Source organism: Chiloscyllium plagiosum, chromosome 11 (assembly GCF_004010195.1).
Source record: "Chiloscyllium plagiosum isolate BGI_BamShark_2017 chromosome 11, ASM401019v2, whole genome shotgun sequence".
In the NCBI taxonomy this organism is placed as follows: domain Eukaryota; kingdom Metazoa; phylum Chordata; class Chondrichthyes; order Orectolobiformes; family Hemiscylliidae; genus Chiloscyllium; species Chiloscyllium plagiosum.
In genome coordinates, this window is record NC_057720.1 from 42,196,343 (window position 1) to 42,213,250 (window position 16,908).

The following is a 16,908-nucleotide window of genomic DNA, read 5'->3' on the forward strand; positions in this document are numbered from 1 at the left end:
GGCTGTGTTTTTCCAGCATTACATTCTTGGGTTATCATTGACTACAACATAACCTGGATCAGCCCATATAAATATGATGGTTGAAGGAGGTGGTCAGAACATGGGAATTTTGTGCTGAGTAACCCTGCCCTCGATTTCTCTAAATCCTTGCACATTATGTACAAGGTGCATGTCAGGAATGTAATAAAATACATGTGCCTGGATGAGTCTGACTGCAACAAGACAAGAAGCTTGTCACCAAGCAGAACAAAGCAGCCTGCTGGAGCGTCCTATCTATCATCTTAAATGTTCACTCCTTCCATCAACAATGTTTGGTGGAAACAGTGTGCATAATTTACAAGGTGTGCTGAATAATGCTCAGCTTCCTTCTGCAGCCCCTTTCAGAGGCCAAGCACGTTAAAGCTGATCATTACTGGTTTGAGCATGTGAACAAGATAGAAGATAACCACATCCCCATAGATATGTTATAGATGCAGGTGCCCTGCCAATGGATCAGCAGAGTTTCTAAAGCTGTAGTGCAAGGAGACCCCTGAATGCCCTCCAATCAATCACAATGAGTGGAAAATTCTAACCAGTCAATGCAAATTGAGACACTAGCTGTAGCCAGAACTTGCCACCATGGTGACATGTAGTTTCAGAAGCTTCAAAGCATTTGACAAAGCAAGGAATCTGGCAAAGGATAGCTTCATATATTGCACTTGTGGCAGACTTTACCTTTCTGAATTAACCTATTTGACATTGCCAAATTTGTGAGGCTAAATTTCCATTATTGCCTGCACATGGAAGGATGTTAATTATCCTGTTCATCGTAATTAGCCTTTTTTTAGGCAATCAGAGTTTTTTGAAGAAGTAACAGAGGATTGATGAGGGAAGAGTGGTGGATGTGACCTATTTGGACTTCAATAAGGTGTTCAACAAGGCTCCTCATGGTAGACTGGTTACCAAGGTTAGATCACATGGAAGACTGGGAGAACTAGCCATTTGAATACAGAACTGGCTCGAAGGTAGAAGATGGAGGGTGGTGGTGGAGGGTTGCCATTTAGACTGGAGGCCTGTGACCAGTAGTATGCCACAAGGATCAGTACTGGATCCACTGCTTTTCGTCATTTATATAAATGATTTGGATGTAAACCTAAGAGTTATAGTTAATAAGTTTGCAGATGACACCAAAATTGGAGGTGTAGTGGGCAGCGAAGAAGGTTACCACAGAATACAATGGGATCTTGATCAGATGGGCCAATGGGCTGAGTGGCAGATGGTGTTTAATTTAGATAAATGTGAGGTGCTGCATTTTGGAAAGGCAAATCAGAGCAGGACTTGTACACTTAATGGTAAGGTCCTAGGGAGCGTTGCTGAACAAAAACCTTGGAGTGCAGGTACATAGTTCCTTGAAAGTAGAGTCGCAGTTAGATAGGACGGTGAACAAGGCGTTTGGTGTGCTTTCCTTTATTGGTCAGGGTATTGAGTATAGGAGTTGGGAGGTCACGTTGCAGCTGCACAGGACATTGGTTAGGCCACTTTTGGAATATTGCATGCACTTCTGGTCTCCTTCCTATGGGAAGGATGTTGTGAAACTTGAAAGGGTTCAGAAAAGATTTACAAGGATATTGCCAGGGTTGGAGGATTTGAGCTTTAGGGAGAGGCTGAACAGGCTGGGGCTGTTTTCCATGGAGTGTGGGAGGCTGAGGGGTGACCTTATAGAGGTTTACAAAATTATGAGGGGCCTAGATAGGATAAATAGACAAAGTCTTTTCCCTGTGGTTGGGGAGTCCAGAACTAGAGGGTGTAGGTTTAGGTTGAAAGGGGAAAGATTTAAGGGACAGTGTTTTATTCAGCGGGTGGTGTGTCTATGAAATAAGCTGCCAGATGAAATGGTGGAGGCTGTTCAATTACAGCATTTTAAAAGGCATTTGGATGGGTATATCAATAGGGAGTGTTTAGAGGGTATATCAATAGGGAGTGTTTAGAGGAATATGAGCCAAGTGCTGGCAAATGAGACTAGATTAGTTTAGGATATCTGGTCAGCATGGATGAGTTGGACTGAAGGCTCTGTTCACTGCTGTACATCTCTTTGACTCTATGACTTGCAGCTATTTAATTGTTCAGTATGAAAATGGAGGACAAAATTTATAGTTCGATGTTCCTGAATACAGAGTTGAGGCCTGAGAGCTGTACAGTACTTAAGTGAAAAATGAAGTACTGTTCCTTCAGCAAACATGGGGCTTCACAAAATTGCAGCCAGTCTAGGACAGAAATGTGAGCATGAGAGCAGGACATTGTATTGAAATGGCAGACAACTGGAAGGTTTAGGTCATGCTTGCAGACTGAATAGAAGTGCTGTGCAAAGTGGTCATCCAATGTGCATTTGCTGTCCCCATTGTGGAAGAAGCCTCAATTGTGATCACTGGATGCAGTAAACTAGATTGAAACAAGTAGAAGTAAACCTCAGCTTCAGCTGGAAGGAATGTTTAGGGTTTTAAACAGTGATGCAAGTAAAGGGGCAATTGTTACATCTTCCGTGGTTGCATGGGAAGATCGTGTGAAGGGCTGAGAGGGGAGGAGAATGAGGTGATGGAAGTAATAGAGGAACAGATCGGTGTGTTACTGAGTTTCATTGAATGGCAGAGTGGACTCATTGGGCCAAATGGCTTATTTCTGCTCCTGTTTCTTATGCTCGAATGGAGGGAATCATCCACGTGGAATACCTGGTGGGGAGCGGACGATGTGTTTGATATTAGCATTGTGCGGAAGGTGGTGTAAGCAGCAGAGGATGATCCTTTGAATACGGGGACTTGTGGAGTGGAAAATGATGCTGAGGGGAGCCCTTTTGAGGTTCCAATGGGGAGGAGAAAGGCTGAAGACAGGAGTACTGGGAATGGATTGAATACTGCTGAAGGCCCATATCAACTATAGTGGTGTGGATTCTGAGTTGAAGAAAATGAAAAATGTGTTGGAAACACCCCATTGTGGAAGCTGGCATCATTGGAACAGATGCGATGGAGATTGAGAAACTAGGAGAATGGAATTCAGTTCTTAGAAGAAGTAGGGTCTGAGGAATTGTAGCCAAGATAGATGTGGGGATCAGTGGGATTGTACTGAATATTAACAGACAGTCTGCCTGTGGAAATGGAGACTGAGAAGTCAGAGAAGAGTCAGAGATGGACCAGGTGCAAGTGAGACCAAGATGGAAATTGGAAGTGAAATTTATGATCGTTCAGTCTATCAACGGACTGTTTATTTTTCTACACTTTTTGAGAGAAGTAACTGAGCGAATTGTGCAGTGGCTGTTTGTTTGATAGTACCTTGGTTTCTTCAGCATGACGACCAGTGAAATTTGAAATATTTGTATTGTTGAGTTGGTGACCATATTCTAGTGGTGGTTAGTTTTAGAGACAATTATCTAATATTTGAATTAAGAATGAATTAATGAACCCAAATAAATAAGAATTGCATTTTATATTGCTAAACTGGTACAAATGCCAGAAGAAAATATTCTCTATTCAGAAATCAATTGTGTCTTTTGAATAGTGATTTAGCTGCATTTAGCTGCCTCCATTTCCTGCTGCTTGGTGCAGTGGATAAGATTGAAAACTCAAGGTACATTGTATTCTGTGAACTAGCGCGTACAGAGCATCACTGGCATGCACTTATTTCTGATAGTATACTGAAGAATAAATCTTTTCTAGGTGTTTAGCTCTTGCCTTATTTGGAGGAAATGGTGAAACTGGATTTGAGCAGAACTCGACATATTCTGTGTTCAACATTTCCATTACGTTAACTGATGATGGTTATCAACAGTTCTATGAGGTAAAGGCCTTCAGTAGTGATTGTTTATTCATTTATATTAACCTTTAAGAATGTTTCCACAATGTTTTAGTCTCTCTTTGGTGTACAAATTATTAATTACAGCTAAATTACTTCAGTTACATATAAATATAAAAAATAGGAACCAGAGTAGGCCAGACCAGCTCTGCCATTCAGTAAGATCATGGCTGATCTAATAGTAACCTCACCTGCTTTCCTGCTTACCCCGCATATTTTTTGCCTTTTTTGCTTAACAAGAATATAGCAACTTTTGTTTTAAGGGCTCTGGTTTCTTCATCTCTTCAGGAAGATAGTTCTGAAGACTCACCACCCTCTGAAAAAAAGTTTTAAATGGTTGACCCTTGATTTTTAGACAGTGAGCCCTCAGGATCATTTATGTTACAATCATGTCGCCTCTTACTCTTTGAAACTTTGGCGGATACAGCCTAGCCTGTTCAACCTTTCCTCATAAGCTAACTTAATCATTTCAGGCATTAGGTTGTTAAGCCTTCTCTGAAGTGCCTCCATCACATTTGCATCTTTCCTTAAATAAGACCAATACTGTGCACATTACTCCAGCTGTGGTCTTACCTGTGCCTTATATATAACTGAAGCATAACCTCCTTCCTTTTGTATTCACTTTCCCACATGATAAATAATTACTAGCGATTAGCTTTGCTAATTAGTCACTATAGCTGCATATTAACCTTTTGTGATTCGTGTTCCGAGATTCCTGTACTTCACAGAGCTTTGCAATACCAATTATGACAACCATAAGATATAGATATAGATACAGAAGTAGTCCATTTGGCTCACTCAGTGTGCTCTCCCATTCATTGAGATCATGGATGATCCTCAACTATACCTTCCTCCCTTTTCCTCATAACCCTTGATTCCCTTAATGATTAAATTTCAGCCTCGAATATCCTTAGTAACCCAACCCAACCATCTATAGTAAATCTGCAGATTCAGTGCCCCTGAAGAAAATAAATTTACCTTCATCCCTATCCTGACTGGGTGATCTCATTCTCTGAGATTGAGGTCGTAGAATCTCTCACAAACTGAAACAACCTATCGTGTTGAGCCCCATAAGAATTTTGATGTTTCAATAGGCTCTGATGTCATTCTTCACTCAAATGAGTACTAACCCAGCATACCCCATCTCTCCTTGTAAGAGTAACTCTCTATACCCAGTAACAACCAAGTGAATGTTCTCTTATACTGCATCATTCCTCAGAAAAAGAGATTTAAAAAGGTTTTAGCATGATTTTGCTATGTCTATACTCCATTCCTTTGAAATAAAGGCAAAATACCTGTTCAATTCATTTTCCATTTCCTTATTTTCCATTATTAATTTTACAGTCTATATATGCGATTATGACATATTACACATCCTGGCATCCATAATGCATTCTAAGTCAGGATATAATTTATTCAATTATATATTTTCTTTTGTATTTATATATTTTGTTAACCTTACTTAACTGTGGTTTGCTTGGATTTGCAGAAGGCTTTCGATAAGGTCACACATGAGAGATTAAAGCGCATGGGTTAGAGGTTGTCTACTGAAATTCATTGAGAACTCATTAGCGGCCAGGAAGCAAACCGATCTTTTTCTGAGTGGCAGGCAGTAACTCGTGGGGTACCACAGTGATCAATGCTTGGACCCCAGCTATTTACAATATATATTAATGATTGAGATGAGGAAACTATATCTCCAAGTTTGAATATGACACAAAGCTGGGTAGGAGAGCAGGCTGTGAGAAGGATGCAAAGATGCTTCTTCATGATTTGAACAAGTTAAGTGAGTGGACATATATATGGCAGATGCAAGATTTATGTGAATAAATGTGAGGTTATCCACATTGGTAGCAAAAATAGATAGGTTTTATCTGGTGATAGATTGAGAAAGGGAGAGGTGCAATGACACGAGGTGTTCTCTTACATCAATCGCTGAAAGTAAGCTCACAGATGCAGCAAGTTGTGAAAAAGGCAAATGTTATGTTGGCTTTTATAGCAAGAGGATTCAAGTACAGAGAGAAAGAAACTGATACCACAGTGAACCTGCACAGTTACTGCCTTTGCTGTTTGAATTCATGTATCACTGGACATTGGAGTGCGTCTGGGCAAATGATCAAACAGTGAAATTCACATCTGATCTTGGAGGAACTGTTTGGGCCAAGTCACAGCACAGAAACAGATAAGTGAATTGTTTTAAGTGTGGCCTGTAGAAAGTCTGCAGTAGTGAGTAGCGTGAGTTCTTTCTTGATTATATGTTTTTGAGATATGTCTCTTGATCAAACTTAAAATATAAGTGATAACTATTTATCACTTATGGACCAGTATTTTGGAGAGGAATAAGACGGTGTTGTTTTCTGGGTCTGTAGATTGTGAAGGAGCAAAAATGGCTTTTAGTGGAGTGATATGCGCTTCTTGTCGGATGTGAGAGTTTAAGGAGAGTTTACGGGTTACTGCAGGTTGTATCTGCAATAAATGCTATTGGTTGTGAATCCTATCAGATCGAATGGATCAGTTGGAAAGACAGTTAGAGGGAATGTGGAATTTGCAACAGCAATGGTATGTGATAGATAGCAGTTATAGGAAGGGGACAAAGTCTCAGATACAGTCACATCGATAGGTTAACTCCAGGAAAGGGAAGAGAGGTAGGCAGGTAGTGCAGGAATTTTCTGTGGCTATCCCCATTTCAAACAAGTATGCTGTTTTGGAAAATGTAGGGGGTGATCGATTCATGTAGGAAGTAGCACGGGAAATGTAGCATGAACAGCCAAGTTTCTGGTATTGAGACTGGCTCTAATGCAACGAGGGGTATGTCAGGTTCCAAGAGATCAATTGTGTTAGGGGGTTCTGTAGTTTGAGGTACAGACAGACTTTTCTGTGGCCAGTAGCAAACAATCTGAATGGTGTGTTGCTTCCCTGGTGCCAGGACCAAGGATGTCTCGGAGAGGGTGCAGAATATTCTCAAGGGGACAAGGGGCCAGCAAGAGGTCATTGTCCACATTGGAACCAAAACATAGGAAGGGAAAAGATTGAGATTCTGAAGAGTGATTACAGAGAGTTAGTCAGGAATTTAAAAAGGAGATCCTCGAGAGTAGTAATATCTGGATTACTCCCGGTACTACGAGTTAGTGAGGGCAGGAATAGGAGGATAGCGCAGATGAATGCAAGGCTGAGGAGCTGGTGTATGGGAGAAGGCTTCACATTTTTGGATCATTGGAATCTATTTAGGGTTAGAAGTGACCTGTACAAGAAGTACAGATTGCATCTAAATTGGAAGGAAACTAATATATTGGCAGGGAAATTTGCTAGAGCTGCTTGAGAAGATTTAAATGAGTAAGGTGGGGGGGGTGGGACCCAGGGAAATAGTGAGGAAAGAGATAGATCTGAGACTGGTACAGTTGAGAACAGAAGCGAGTCAAACAGTCAGGGCAGGCATGGACAAGGTAGGACTAATAAATTGAACTGTATTTATTTCAATGCAAGGGGCCTAACAGGGACGACAGAAGAGCTCAGGGCATGGTTAGGAACATGGGACTAGGATATCATAGCAATTTCAGAAACATGGCTCATGGATGGGCAGGACTGGCAGCTTAATGTTCCCGGATACAGATGCTACAGGAAGGATAGAAAGGGAGGCAAGAGAGGAGGGGGAGTGGCATTTTTGATAAGGGATAGCATTACAGCTGTACTGAGGGAGGATTTTCCCGGAAATACATCCAGGGAAGTTATTTGGGTGGAACTGAGAAATAAGAAAGGGATGATCATCTTATTGGGATGTATTATAGATCCCCTAATAGTCAGAGGGAAATTGAGAAACAAATTTGTAAGGAGATCTCAGCTGTCTGTAAGAATAATAGGGTTGTTATGGTGGGCGATTTTAACTTTCCGAACATCGACTGGGACTGCCATAGTGTTAAGGGTTTAGATGGAGAGGAATTTGTTAAGTGTGGACAAGAAAATTTTCTGATTCACTATATGGATGTACCTATTAGAGAAGGTGCAAAACTTGACCTACTCTTGAGAAATAAGGCAGGACAGGTGACTGAGGTGTCAATGGGGGAGCACTTTGGGGCCAGCGAACATAATGCTAATAGTTTTAAAATAGTGATGGAAAAGGATAGACCAGATCTAAAAGTTGGAAGTTCTAAACTGGACGAAGGCTAATTTTGATGGTATTAAACAAGAACTCTCAAAAGCTGATTGTGGGCAGATGTTCTCAGGTAAAGGGACAGCTGGAAAATGGGAAGCCTTCAGAAATGAGATAATGAGAATCCAGAGAAAGTATATTCCTGTTAGGGTGAAAGGAAAGGCCGGTAGGTATAGAAATTGAGGTTTGGTTAAGAAAAAAAAGGAAGCATATGTCAGGTATAGACAGGAGAGATCGAGTGAATCCATCAAAGAGTATAAAGGCAGTAGGAGTATACTTAAGAGGGAAATCAGAACGGCAAAAAGGGGACATGAGATAGCTTTGGCAAAAAGAATTAAGGAGAATCCAAAGGGTTTTTACAAATATATTAAGGGGGAAGGGTAACTAGGGAGAGAATAGGGCCCCTCAAAGATCAGCAAGGTGGCTTTTGTGTGCAGAAAATAGGGGAGATACTAACCAAGTATTTTGCATCAGTGTTTACTGTGGAAAAGGAAATGGAAGATATATACTCTAGGGAAATAGATGGTGACATCTTGAAAGAACTGTCCATATTACAGAGGGAAATGCATAAAGGTGGAGAAATCCCCAGGACCTTATCAAGTGTACCCTAGAACTCTGTGGAAAGCTAGAGAAGTGATTGCTGGGCCCCTTGCTGAGATATTTGTATCATCGATAGTCACAGGTGGGGTGCTGGAAGACTGCAGGTTGGCTAACGTGGTGCCACTGTTTAAGAAAGGTGGTAAGGACAAGCCAGGGAACTATAGACCAGTAAACCTGACGTTGGTGTTGGGAATCCTGAGGGACAAGATGTACATGTATTTGGAAAGGCAAGGACTGATTAGGGATGGCAACGTGGCTTTATGCGTGGGAAATCATGTCTCACAAACTTGAAGAAGTAACAAAGAGAATTGATGAGGACAGAGCGGTAGATGTGATCTGTGTGGACTTCAGTAAGGTGTTCAACAAGATTCTCCATGGGAGACTGGTTAGCAAGGTTAGATCTCATGGAATACAGGAAGAACTAGCCATTTGGATACAGAATTGGCTCAAAGGTAGAAGACAGAGGGTGGTAGTGGAGGGTTGTTTTTCAGACTGGAGGCCTGTGACCATTGGAGTGCCACAAGGATTTGGATGTGAGCATAAGAGGTACAGTTAGTAAGTTTGCAGATGACATCAAACTTGGAGGTGTAGTGGACAGCGAAGAAGGTTACCTCAGATTACAATGGGATCTTGATCAGGTGGGCCAATGGGCTGAGAAGTGGCAGATGGAGTTTAATTCAGATAAATGTGAGGTGCTGCATTTTGGGGAAAGCAATTCTTAGCAGGATACACTTAATGGTAAGGTCTAGGGAGTGTTGCTGAACAAAGAGACCTTGGAGTACAGGTTCATAGCTCCTTGAAAGTGGAGTCGCAGGTTGATAGGATAGTGAAGAAAGCGTTTGGTATGCTTTCCTTTATTGGTCAGAGTATTGAGTACAGGAGTTCGGAGGTCATGTTGCAGCTGTACAGGACATTGATGAGGCTACTGTTGGAATATTGCGTGCAATTCTGGTCTCCTTCCTATTGGAAAGATGTTGTGAAATGTGAAGGGGTTCAGAAAAGATTTAGAAGGATGTTGCCAGGTTTGGAGGATTTGAGGTACAGGGAGAGGCTGAACAGGCTAGGGCAGTTTTCCCTGGAGCGTCGGAGGCTGAGGTGTGCCCTTATGGAGGTTTACAAAATCATGAGGGGCATGGATAGGGTAAATAGGCATAGTCTTTATCCTGGGGTGGGGGAGTCCAGAACGAGAGGGCATAGGTTTAGGGTGAGAGGAGAAAGATATAAAAGAGACCTAAGGGGCAACTTTTTCACGCAGACGGTGGTACGTGTATGGAATGAGCTGCCAGAGGATGTGGTGGAGGCTGGTACAATTGCAACATTTGAACAGCATTTGGATGGGTGTATGAATAGGAAGGGTTTGGAGGGATATGGGCCGGCTGCTATCAGATGGGACTAGATTGAGTTGGGATATCTGGTCGGCATGGACAGGTTGGACCGAAGGGTCTGTTTCCATGCTGTACATTTCTATGATTATATGACTTGAGCAGGGATGTCTTGTTGCAATTCTTCAGGGCATTGGTCTGGCCACATCTGGAATGTTGTGTGCTGTTTGGTCTCCTTATCTGAAAAAGGATGTTATGGCTATTGAAGGAGCATAGCAAAGGTTTACCAGACTGATTTTTGGGGTGGCTGGAATGACTCACAGGGAGAGACTGGATTGATTAGGAATAAATTCACTTCGTTTAGAAGATTGAAGGGGAATCTCATAGAAACATATAAAATTCTAACAGGATTAGGAGGGTGGATGCAAGAAGTATGCTCTTGATGACTGGTGTGTATAGAACCTGGAGTCATGGTTGAAGGATAGGGAATAGGACACTGCATGGACTGGTTGGACCAAAGGATCTGTTTCCGTGCTGTATGACTCTGAGGAAAATTTCTTTGCCTAGAGTGTGATAAGCCTGTGGAATTCTCTGCTACAAAGAGACGGTTGAGGCCAAAACATGGAATATTTTCAAGAAGGGGGTAGATTTATTCCTTTGAGCTAAAAGAACTGAAGGGCATGTGGAGAAAATGGAACAGGATACTGAGTTTGATGATCAGCCTGATGATACTGAATGGCATAGCGTGTATGAAGGGTCAAATTGCCTACTCCTGCTCCCATTTTCTACATTTCTATGTTTATCACCTGTTATGAACCTTACTCGCACAATAAACCTTAGTCTCTTACTAGATGTTTGCCCAACTTGTTCTTTTCTGTAACCAAGTAAGAACCAAGTCTGAAAATGTTTAAGAAACACAAATGCAACAGAACACCTCTTTCTCTCCATCCCTTAATTCTGTATTTCACCTAACTCTGCTACTCAAGTGCAAATTTGCACTAAGTTGGCTATTTTTATTTAGACCCAAAACAAAAGATATACCTTGCTCACTTAATGTGAATCCGGTTTCACTTGACTTTTAATTAAACCCAACTGTACTTTCACTGGTGGTTTTCTTAAAACATTGCCTTAAGACTGACGACTATAGAATGTGAACGGCGATTTCAGTTTAATGGCACTACAAACAAAATTAGATTTGTATGATATCAAAATTTTGACTCTCTTACCCAACAATTGCATACATTCAATCCTAATTCAAAGTAAGTTATTTGTATTGCTAATTTATTAAATAAGTCATTAAATATAGATTGGATATATTTTGTCTCATGACTATTGTTTTACTTTCAATATAGGTTGCACATATTGTTTTTCAGTACATGAAAATGCTACAAAAGCTTGGCCCTCAGGAAAGGTAGTTATTTTTAATAGTGTTGTTTGTTATTGCTGATATAATCCTTCAGAAATATATGACTTCCATTGTGATTTGAAAACTACTGGTGAAATTAAAAGAAATGCTCTGTGTGCAAGTTCCTACTAGTCTTTTCCCATCTTTCTTTAAACTCGTTACCCAAGTTTGTATTTGTTTCCAATTGTTGGCAGCCCATGGATGTCTTCCCCATTTCCCTCTTCAAGTGTTGGTTTTGATGAATGCCATTTCTGGATGAACTAATTGCGCAAATAGATGAAAACTGGAATAATATAGTCAGAAATACAGACAGATAACTGCAGGGTGACTAGGGATGGGAACTGAATATTGAGGGGTATTAGAAAGGGCAGAAAAAAAGGAAAAGGCAGAGGAGTTACAAATACTGGATTAAGATTAAATTACCACAGTTGAGAGAAAGGACATTGCCTCTGACAATGTGGAATCTGTCTGGTTAGACTTGAGCAGCACAGAAGGGCAGAAAACATTAGTGGGAGTTGTATATAGATACCTAAACTGTAGGGATGATGTTGGGAATGGCATTAAACAGAAAAACAGAGATGCATGCAATAAATGAACACTTGTAATTATAGGTAACTTTAATCTGCATTATAGATTCAGTAAATCAAATTAGTAGCAATACCATAGAAAAGGAATTCCTGGAGCGTAGGTGGGATAGTTTTCAGGACCAATACATTGAGAAACCAACTAGAGAACAAGCCAGCATAGAGTGGGTATTGTGTAATGAGAATGGAATAATTTGGCAGTCCTGTTGTGAGGAGTGACCACAATATGGTAGAACTTTTTATCACCATGGAGAGTGATATATTTATTTGAGGTTAGAGTCCTGAATCTAAATAGAGGAAATTATGTTGATGCAAGTTCACTATGATAGATTGGGGAAAGGGGCACATTACCTAAACAACTGATGGTTAAACAGGTGAACTACGACAATTGTTCATTACTGTCTATCATAAAAGTAAAACAGGACAAACCATGGCTTACAAAGAAAATTAGAGATCATATTCAATCCAAAGAAGAGGCACACAAATTTGATTAGATTTCTCCTACAGTGTGGAGACAGGACCTTCGGCCCAACTAGTGGGCGGCACGGTGGCACAGTGGTTAGCACTACTGCCTCACAGCGCCAGAGACCCGGGTTCAATTCCCGCCTCAGGCGACTGACTGTGTGGAGTTTGCACATTCTCCCCGTGTCTGCGTGGGTTTCCTCCGGTTTCCTCCCACAGTCCAAAGATGTGCAGGTCAGGTGAATTGGCCATACTAAATTGCCCGTAGTGTTAGGTAAGGGTAAATGTAGGGGTATGGGTGGGTTTCGCTTCGGCGGGTCGGTGTGGACTTGTTGGGCCGAAGGGCCTGTTTCCACACTGTAATCTAATCTAATCTAATCTAGTCCACACCGACCCTCCGAAGAGTAACCCATCCAGATCCATTCCCCCAAACTAATGCATCTAATACTATGGGCAATTTAGCATGGCCAATTCACCTGACCTGCACATCTGTGGACTGCGGGAGGAAACTGGAGCACCCGGAGGAAACTCACGCAGACACAGGGAGAATGTGCGAACTCCACACAGTTGCCTGAGGCTGGAACCGAACCTGGGGCTGTGAGGCAGCAGTGCTAACCACTGAGCCACCGTGCCACCCATAATTGACCAGAAAAAAACCCAATAGATCTGACAAGTGGGAGCAGTTTAGAATTCAGTAAAATTCTTTGGTAGAATTCTTTGGTTAAGAAAATAAATATAGGGTACAAGAATAAGCTTTTAGGGAACATTAAAACTGACTATAAAAGTTTTTGTTAGATAAGTGAAGAGAAAAATTGATAAAGACAAATGGAGGCCTCTTGCAATCAGGAACAGGGCAATTTCTAAAGGAGAACAAAGAAATGACTTAGCAACTAAAGATTTACTTAACTTCTGTGTTCTCTAAGGAGGACACAAATAATATTAGAAATTTTGGAGAATACTGGGTTTAGTGAGAGGCATGAACTGAAGGAATTCTGTGTTAGTAGGTAAATGGTGTTGGGGAAATAGATGGCATTGAAGACCAATGAATCCTGATAAGGCTTGATAATGTATTTCCGAGAGTAATTAAACAGGTAGACCTAGAAATAGTGGATGCATTGGTGGTCATCCTCTAAGATACTATAGGCCCTGGGACAGTTCCTACAGATTGGAGATTAGCAAATGTAAACCTTTTTAAAAGAGGCAGAGAGAAAATTGGGGATTATAGTTCAGTTAGCCTGACATTTGTAGTGGGGCAAATGCTAATGCTAATGGGGCGGTACGGTGGCTCAGTGGTTAGCACTGCTGCCTCACAGCACCAGGGTCCCAGGTTTGATTCCATGGCTCGGGCGACTGTCTGCGTGGAGTTTGCACATTGTCCCCGTGTCTGCGTGGGTTTTCTCCCACAGTCCAAAGATGTGCAGGTCAGGTGAATTGGCCATGCTAAATTGCCCATAGTGTTAGGCGCATTAGTCAGAGGGAAATGGGTCTGGGTGGGATACTCTTCGGAGGGTCGGTGTGGACTGGTTGGGCCAAAGGGCCTGTTTCCACACTGTAGGGAATCTAATCTAATCTAGAGTCTATTATAAAAGATTTAATAGCTGAGCACTTGGAAAACAGTGGCAAGATTGTACGGAGTAAGCATTGATTAATTAAAGGGACATCATGCTTTGCAAGTCGTCTGGAATTCTTTGAGCATATAAATGGTAAGAGTTGATGAGGGGGAGCAGTAGAGATTTATTTGGACTTTGGGAAGGCTTTTGACAGTCTTACATAAGAGAGATTAGTATGTAAAATTAAAGCACATGGGATTGGGGGTTAGTGGATTGAAATAGGTAGAAAACTGGTTGGCAGTCAGGAAATGAGAAGAGTAAGAATAAACAGATCTTTTTTCTGAATGGCAGACAGTGACTAGTGGGTTACCACAGTGATCAGCTCGAGGACCCAACTACTCACAATATATATTAATGATTTTTGGACCTGAATGTATTATCTCCAGGTTTGCAGATGAGACAAAGCTGGGTGAGAGAGTGAGCTATGAGAAGGATGCAGACATGCTTCAGAATGTTTTGGATATGCTGAGTGAGTGGGAAAATGCACGGAAGATGCAGTATAATGTGGATAGATGTGAGGTAATCCACTTTGGGAGCAAAAAGAGGCAGGCAGAGTATTATCTGAACAGCTATAAATTGATAGAGGTGGAATGTGCAATGAGACCTAGATGTCCTCATACATCAGTCACTGAAGATAAGCATGCAGGTGCAGCAAGCTGTGTCAAGAAGGTAAATGGCATGTTGGCCTTTACAGTGAGAGGATGAGAGTGCAGGAGCAAGAATGTCTTGCTACCTCTTATACAAGGCATTGGCGAGGCAACATCTGTAGTATTGTTTTGGAGTTTAGCCTCCTTGTCTGAGGAAGGGTGCTCTTGCTTTAGAGAGAGTGCAATAAAAGTTTACCAGACTGATTCTTGAAATGGCAGGACTAACGTATGAGGAGAGGTTGAATCTGTTAGGATTATAATCCGTGGAATTTAGAAGAATGAGGGGGGATCTCCTAGAAACCTTTAAATTCTAACAGGATAAACAGCGGAAGAATATTCCCATTAGGGGAGTTCAGAACCGGGGGGTTCAGTCTAAGGATGCGTAGAAAATCATTTTGGACTGAGAAGATGAAATCTTTTTACCCAGAGAGTAATGAGCCTCTGAAATTCACTACCACAGAAAGCAGTCGAGATCTAAACATTTTATGATTTCAGGAAAGAGTTGGGTGGAGCAATTGGGGCTGAAGGGGCCAAAGGATATGAAGGAAAATCAGGAACAGGCTTTTGAGTTTGATTCCTCCGCCTCCGCCGTATCTGCTCCCAGGAAGACCAGTTCCACACCAGATGGCCTCCTTTAGAGACCGCAATTTCCCTTCCCACGTGGTTAAAGATGCCCTCCAACGCATCTCGTCCACATCCCGCACATCCGCCCTCAGACCCCACCTCTCCAACCGTAACAAGGACAGAACGCCCCTGGTGCTCACCTTCCACCCTACAAACCTCCGCATAAACCAAATCATCTGCCGACATTTCCGCCACCTCCAAAAAGACCCCACCACCAGGGATATATTTCCCTCCCCACCCCTTCCCGCCTTCCGCAAAGACCGTTCCCTCCGTGACTACCTGGTCAGGTCCACGCCCCCCCCACGACCCACCCTCCCATCCTGGCACCTCCCCCTGCCACCGCAGGAACTGTAAAACCTGCGCCCACACCTCCTCACTCACCTCTATCCAAGGCCCCAAAGGAGCTTTCCACATCCATCAAAGATTTACCTGCACATCCACTAATATCATCTATTGTATCAGTTGCTCCCGATGCGGTCTCCTCTACATTGGGCAGACTGGGCACCTCCTAGCAGAGCGCTTTAGGGAACATCTCAGAGACACCCGCTTCCAGCTCTGCACTGTCCCCTTGACCTGTCTGGACTTGTCCGACCTGCCTAGCTCCTTTTCCACCTATCCACTCCACCCTCTCCTCCCTGACCTATCACCTTCATCTCTTCCCCCACTCACCCATTGTTCTCTATGCTACTCTCTCCCTACCCCCACCCTCCCCTAGCTTATCTCTCCACGCTTCAGACTCTCTGCCTTTATTCCTGATGAAGGGCTTTTGCCCGAAACGTCGATTTCGCTGTTCGTTGGATGCTGCTTGAATTGCTGCTCTTCCAGCACCATTGATCCAGAATTTTGAGTTTGATGATCAGTCACAATCATAATGAGTGGCGCAGCAGGCTCAAAGGGCTGAATAGCCTACTGCTGCTCCTATTTCTATGTTTCAGTGTTAATCATGGAGACAGACAAGTGAATCACAAGATCCCTATAAATGAGGAAACCCACTTACAAAAATAATTCATCTAACCAAAAGAAAATGTTATTTTTCCCAACATCACCATTCCACTTCAGAATTCAGCTATTCCTTAAATAATTTGAGGCTTGTGTTTCAATTAGCCTATTCAGAAATTTGTGGAGCATTGGTCACTGTATTTCTGAAGGAGGAGCTTCCTGCAACAGATCTATATTTGACAATAGTTAATTTGGGCATATTGTAACCATCCCCTAATCTCATAGTTTAATTTGGAGTGAAGTTCTAGGTTTATATTTTCTATGTATTGTGTTCTTTGAGATCCAGTCTGTCACATTCTGATACAAAGTAGCTAAAATTATATACATGCTCAATTTGTACCCCAGACATGGGTGGCATGGTGGCTCAGTGGTTAGCACTGCTGCCTCACAGCACCAGGGACCTGGGTTTGATTTCAGCCTTGGGCGACTGTGTGGAGATTGCACGTTTTCCCCATGTCTGCGTGGGTTTCTCTGGGTGCTCCAGTTTCCTCCCACAGTTCAAAGCTGTGCAGGTTAGGTGGATTGGCTCATAGCGTCCAGGGATGTGTAAATTGGGTGGATTAGCAATGGGGAATGCAGGGTTACAGGGGTTACGTAGGAGGGTGGGTCTGGGTAGGATGCTCTTCAGAGGGTCAGTCGGCTGAATGGCCTGCTTCCACACTGTAGGGATTCTATGAAATTGACAT

The 16,908-nt window shown here is 42.3% G+C and overlaps 1 protein-coding gene across 3 annotated transcripts in view; it reads left to right on the forward strand.

Moving 5' to 3' along the window:
- LOC122554338 (nardilysin-like) overlaps positions 1–16,908 on the forward strand; it is a 111,906-nt gene that overhangs the window by 43,075 nt on the left and 51,923 nt on the right. For all 3 annotated transcript variants that reach the window (XM_043699203.1, XM_043699204.1, XM_043699205.1), the window contains exons 12-13: positions 3,687–3,807; positions 11,244–11,302. In XM_043699203.1, the coding sequence (XP_043555138.1) occupies positions 3,687–3,807; positions 11,244–11,302 (180 nt within the window). The remainder of the gene's footprint in view (positions 1–3,686; positions 3,808–11,243; positions 11,303–16,908) is intronic.